Source organism: Ammodytes marinus (assembly GCF_949987685.1).
Source record: "Ammodytes marinus genome assembly, chromosome: 3".
In the NCBI taxonomy this organism is placed as follows: Eukaryota; Metazoa; Chordata; class Actinopteri; order Uranoscopiformes; family Ammodytidae; genus Ammodytes; species Ammodytes marinus.
In genome coordinates this window covers 32,833,087-32,839,839 of record NC_137232.1, presented here as the reverse complement: position 1 = coordinate 32,839,839, position 6,753 = coordinate 32,833,087, and the positions used below count along the sequence as shown (strand labels likewise).

The 6,753-nt window shown below is 39.4% G+C and overlaps 1 protein-coding gene across 1 annotated transcript in view; it reads right to left on the bottom strand.

The window, feature by feature from the left end:
- Window positions 1-6,407: 6,407 nt before the first annotated feature.
- Window positions 6,408-6,753, bottom strand: part of caln1 (calneuron 1) — a gene marked incomplete at both ends in the record, with an annotated part of 63,434 nt that continues 63,088 nt past the window's right edge. Inside the window, one exon of the mRNA XM_080025256.1 lies at window positions 6,408-6,535. Within this exon, the coding sequence (XP_079881382.1) occupies window positions 6,408-6,535 (128 nt within the window). The remainder of the gene's footprint in view (window positions 6,536-6,753) is intronic.

Below are 6,753 nucleotides of genomic sequence, written 5' to 3'. Positions count from 1 at the left end.
TAACACCAAGGACAGTCCGGTCAAATTACTTTGGTATAAAGAGGAGACTAAAGGGGGGACAAATTCACTCTGTTGTGGATTTAAACATGGGGCAACAATGTTAAAAGTGTAGTAGTCTGCTATTCTTTTAGTATCTACTACATATGTTTTTATTACATTTTTAGTAACTACTACATAGATCTGAATGGAAGCTCATTTCCGCCAGTAAAAAAGAAAATAAGATGAAAACCCTTCCTTGATAAAAAGAAAAAAAATCCTCATGGTATTAGCCTAATGCTTAACTATGTAGTAGTAAAAAAAAAATATATATTTCTGTCCCCTAGGGGGGGCATGACAGAAAATAATTGAGAACTACTGTGACTAATGCTGCCCTCTTGTGGTCACACATAGATAATTTCCACTCAGTGCCCAATAATAAACCAAATTAAGTTAACTTCAACATTTATGACAATTGTGCCACGGATAACTGTTAGCTTTTTGACAACAGGATGATGTGTAACATAATACAGGAACAAATTAAACAAAATGCTTAATTTCAAACTGTGAAAGCCCTTAAATTGTTAGATTAAATGTTGACTGTTTGTGAATTTCTATTTTTTTAGTCTCCTACATTAATCACTAAAGTGTTTATTTAATGAGTTTGTCCCTAGAGCTCAAAAAGTGAAACAAGACTGAGCAGTTAAGTTGAGCTACAGTATCTCACAAAAGTGAGTACACCCCTCACATTTCTTCAAATATTTCATTATATCTTTTCATGGGACAACACTGAAGAAATTACACTTTGATACAGTGTTAAGTAGTCAGTGTACAGCTTGTATAACAGTGTAAATGTATTGTCCCCTTAAAATAACTCTACACACAGCCATTAATGTCTAAACTGCTGGCAACAAAAGTGAAAATGTCGAAATTGGGCCCAAAATGTTAAAATTTTGTGTGGCCACCATTATTATTTGGTATTTAAGGGTCCGTTCATTTAACTTCTGAGTGTTTGTTACACAGTGTTGGGCGGCTTAAGAGTAAGAGACTATGTTGCATCCAAAAGCAGTTTAACCTTTGATTTCTAACTGCCTTGATAAAGAGTAGTGTAAAATCCAGTGTAAAAAAACAACAACAATACACCACCATTTAAAAAAAAAAAACACAGTTTTATTGCCTCAACGCTCAATACTTTTACTTTTGTACAGGTTTACGGTATTTACAATTTCATAATTATTATGCCTGTAATAAATAGTACAACTGAAAGTATTTCCGTAGTCTACATGTTTAGATATTGCACATGCAAAGTATGTATAGTGTGTGCTTGTCTAATAGATATGCTGTTTTATTAGCTATGTAAAAAAAGAATAGACATATAAGACATAACAAAAACACGTGGGGTCGATACAACCTCCATGCTACTGAAGAGACACTGTGCGTTTCCCTCCTTCAAAATAAAACTCTACTTCAGATATCGAGACATGCAACTGAACTGTTTGATTACAGGAAAACATTGTAACCGCAGTAACTGTAACTCAAATCCCCCTAAAGAAACATACAAAAATGAAATTAACACTTGAAAGACCAAGTTCTCCTCAAAGAAAACAAAATAAAGGGCTTTTCAAACACTTTTCCAGTTAACCACTTCATGACAGCGGTGAGTAGCTGTGAATCTAGTGGAGAATTTCAACCAATACTGCAATATGAAGAGATTACAAATAAAATAAGACACATTTCACATCAGAGAGACTTTCTCAGATTTAAAAAATAAATCACAACAGTGTAACCTACAAGGTTTGCAAACAGTTTCTGCACAAAACGCAAGTTATTCCGTCTGCAAAAAGTAATGTGATAAATCATCTGTAAATGGGACCTTTTCTGCCATACAGGCAAGACATCTATTTATAACAATACAATTTGAATAAATACATGTTCACATACAAGTGCTTCAGTGTTGGTAGATCTAAGTCAACCTATACATTATACATACAAATCCTTTAACATTTAAGAACAACAGTTGCCACACATTGTGAGTATAACGCCGTTAAAATGCTGCCTGTAATAGCCTCCCCATTAGTGCTCACAGACCGATAAATACACAAATGTTTGCTAGAGGAGGACAGCATGGATGAAGTGATCACACGTAACCTCTAGGTGGCACTCTTGCACATGCCTACAGCCCTCCCTGTCATTTGTATTGGAACAGATGGCAGGTACAGTGCAAAAACATTGACAGAAACAAATGGAATCCTCCATGATAGATGTGTTTCTACCAGGATAAATGTCAGTTTGATCGTGCGTTTCCCTGGTGGGAACAAGGAAAAAGCATTTTAACATTAAAATTCCCTGCGTTCCAAATCACATACTTTTTCTTTTTCCCACACTACATACTAAAGTACAGAAGAGTTTTAGGGGCCACAGGAGAGAAAAAAAAAATCAGATAAGGAAGATTTATTTTTATTATGTAGAGAAATGTCAAGAATAAAGACGAATACTCCAAAATGCTATTGGAGTTATTGGGGCAATTGTGTATTTGTGTATTATTGGGACATCTTAAATCTTTTTTCTGGCATACTAAATAGTATATAGTATGGGAATTGGAACGCAGGGATTGTGTTGTCTGGTGCATGGTTCATCTCTGCGTAGTTCTATGGCTTGAGAGTTGAGAGGAAGCAGAAAGGGCTTTCATTTAATCGCCTGTGTGTCCAATGTGTTTGTGACGGAGCAGCTGCCTTTCTAACCATCTCCCTCCCTGCACCTCTAAACCCCACTGTATGGAAAGCCTTTTGAGCAATTATTCAAAAACCCTTTATCTATTTGATTTTAAGTTTACCATGCTAGTCACAGAGTTAAATCCTCTTTTGACCTTAGCAAATGTAATTTCTAATGTCTAATCTTGATGTGTTTTTTTGTATGCCCCTGTAAAGCACTTCGAATGACCTTGTGTCTGTCTAAACCTGCCTTGCCAAGTAGTCAACTAGTAACTAGTGAAAGGTGGAGTCAGCAATTCTGGAGAATGCTTGTTGTCAACATGAGTGAATATCTCCTCACATAGTAATCACTGACTACACCTTTAAACTTAGACCTAAACGTACAGTAACTTCAACATGATGTATAACCAGAGTACTTTTTCCAATCAGCCATTTTTGGGCCATTTGATCTACATAAAGCGTTATAAAGATGATAATTATAACGTGCATGTCTGTAGATGAAAATAAATCGAGCCTAGGATCTGTAAAAAAAGGGGCCCACCGTAGCGCTAGCAACATGCCTGTTTACGGAGTCTAGGCTTTGTATTAACAATAGATTTTTTTTTTTCATACACACACAGTACGGACTGGTAATCGATTATTGTGAAACTACTGTATAGGAGCAACCTGACATCTGATATATAAGGATAAATGCCCAAACGGCTTGCCATACGAATGAGCAGAGAGCACCGACAATCATCATGCACATACAGAGACATAATGTACACCTTCATCAGAGACTGGAGACTTTTCAGACACCTCAGGGTTACCGTATTTACAGAAGACACGGACTTGATCATGTGTGTGTGTGTGTGTGTGTGTGCGTGTGCGTGTGCGTGTGCGTGTGTGTGTGTGTGTGTGACCCTCGGCAGGGTTTACATGTTGAGATGAATCAGTGCAGGAATTCAGAGTTCACTTTATCTGGGGTTTACACACTGATAGTTATCACACAACAGCAAGGGTTTCAAAAGTAGACAAATTAAATATGGTGAGAGTAACTGAAAAACGTTTTTTTTTTCCATTTTTGGTTAAAAACTTGACTAAAATCGTTAACAAATGATCAAAACATAGTGCATCAACTTAACATCTCATCTCTGCAACCGACATAATCTGAGACAGAAACTTTGGTTGCATGATGGATTTCATGGAAGGATTTTACGATGATAGAGTTTTGATAAAATAGAGAACAAATCAAATGTTAGTAAGTTAGGGCAACGTTTTGAACCTTTTTTTCCTTTTATAGGACACAGACACCTCTTAAAGCTGCAGTGTGTAGAATTTTGGGTTTTATTTCCCAGCAGATTTTGTAGAAAGTAATTATAATATTCACTAGAACTGCAAGCAGTTGTGAACGGGGGCCAAGCCTCCCACGCGACTCGGGATCGGGCGTCGTCGTCCGCGGCGCCGGCCCCTCGCTTCACGGAATCCGGGGATGTAAAGTTTTTGAATGTGGGAAGTTCTGTGTGGGAGTTATAGCCCCAAACGCGTTTTCTTTGCTTTTTGCGGTTTTGGTGCCCCCTATGGATGACATTCGCAAAACTGTGTTATGTAGAAAGATGCAGCTGACTTGTGGGCATCTGTGGATATTAAGTGTTTGACTGTGGGATGTTCGGTGTGGAAGTTATAGCCCCAAACGCGTTTCCTTTGCTTTTTGTGGTTTTGGCGCCCCCTATGGATGACATTCGCAAAACTACGTTAGATAGAAAGATGCAGCTCAATGTACCAAACAAGTGGATGTCAAGTTTTTGAATGTGCGATGTTCGGTTGGGGAGTTATAGCAAAATCAAATTGTGAACCTCTCCATTGTAAAGACACTTTTTTGAATTTTCCCATTTTCCCGCCGAAAGACTTAGGAAATGGCGAAAAGAGGCAAAAAAATTGAAAAACTCTTTTTTTAAATAAGTCTGGCCCACATAGGAATTTCTTGCCCATATTTTTTTTATAGACTCAGGTATGCCCCATGATAGTCTCCCTTGAGTTTCAAGAAAATCCCTCTTTTTTTTTTTTTTTACGGATTTTCGCAAATCTTTAAAGCGCTACCGTTTGGTCTTCCGATGGTCGTAGAAGAATTATTTGACCAACTTTTGCTCGTGGGAGTTGGTAGAGCATAATGTTTTTGGTTTCGTATAAATCGGGCAAAAACTGTAGGAGGAGTATGTTTTGGTGACTGACACAGTTTTTGCGATATAGCGAAAAATCTATATATACGCAAATGGGCGTGGCCTATCTCAAAAGATGCATCTAACTTGTGTGCATCAGTGGATATAAAGTTTTTGACTGTCGGACTTTCGGTGCGGAAGTTATAGCCCAAAACGCCTTTTCCTTTGTTGTAGCGCCACCTAGTGGCCGGGATGTCTGAATTTTTTCCTCTGCGTACGTACCATGGACCTGGATAAGCCATGCAAGTGGCATGTCCCAACCCTTTACGGTTTGGGCTGCAGCACCACTTTTACGCATGGAAGAATAAGAATAAAGAATAAAGAATAAAGAATAATCCCAGCAAAAACAATAGGGTTCCCTGCCCCGCAGGGCTTGGGAACCGCGTTGCTCTGCAAAACGCGGTCCCAGCCCTTCTCGGGCTTGGCCCCCTAATAAGTACATTTAATTTAGTGCATAATAGCTGATTTTTTTTTTTTTATTATTATTTTTTCCCTTAGAAAGGGTCTCATATATGTCCATATTTCTGCACATCTTGGACCAAGGCCTAGTGCCGCCATCTTGAAAGTGTTATAGTGGAATGCATTGTTTAAAATTTAGAATTGTTCTTGTCCTTGAAGGCCACTGTAGCTTCTGTTATTATTCTAAAGGGGTGGGGTTACCCAGGGAGTGTTGCATTCTAGAACTTTGAAGAACTTTCTTGATGATGTCATATTACACACTGCACCTTTAACTGCACTAGTGCTCTACTCAGCAGTGTCAGAGCAGACAAGATATAAAACCAAGCTTTCAATAATGATCATCACAGGGCCAAAACACAAGCCTGGAGCAACAATTTCACATCTGACAGCCGAAGTATCTTAGCACCGTGAATGCTTCAGGAGCACAGATCCTTCTCTGTGTGTGGCGAAAAAAACTCAGCCAAACATCCTTCCAGGAACTACAAAAGGGGTGTGATTGTCCCCCTCCCTGTCATTTCCTCTCGGGGGGCCCAGGCTGCAGACCCTGGTGGCTTGTCAGACTCCTGGTGGGTGACACGTCTGCAGACACACACACACACACACACACGTCACATGGTCTGCAGACACACACACACACACACACACGTCACATGTCGCCTGCTGGGAAATGCAAAGCAGCTCTGAACTCCTGCACTCAAGTTTTTTTTTGTTTTAGATTTTTCTCAGTTTTTTTTTTTTTACACATTTTATTGCATCAGGGAAACAGACACAGCAGAGTATAGTTTGTAATGTCAGCCCTTGAGTGTCCCTGTTAGAGTAAAAGGGAGGAGGGGGGGGGAAGGGGAGAGGAGTCACACATTACTCCCCATGCTGGCTTCATGGTCTCATTGGAGAGGGGCCACTCGCTTGTTCAAAAAAATCTCAAAAAATGTATTTTGTCGATGGTTTATTTTGAATGTTATTCCGTGTAGTTCTGTTCTCTATCAAGAGGGATATGACCACACCCCACTGGCATGCACATGCAGGCTGGCTTGTGTCCCGCTCACAGTGGCCGCAGCCTCTCTTACTCCATGCCGTTTCTCAGCATCTGATTGGCCGCGATGAGCATGACGCTGATTATGAACGCCATGGCGAAGGCGCAGATCAGGCTTTTCCTCACACACGTCTGACGGTTCTTCTTTGTCGGGTGAACTGGAAGAGAAACGAGGAGAAAAAACACATAAAGACCAAGTACATTAATATAAAAAAATAGTTCCTCAAGCGCCAGTTTTAAAAGATGATGGACAAGGCAAGGCAAGGCAAGTTTATTTCTATAGCACAATTCAGACTCAAGGCAATTCAAAGTCCTATACAGGGGGCATGAAATACATCAAGTATAGAATAGACATTAGAAAAGTGAATGTAAAATA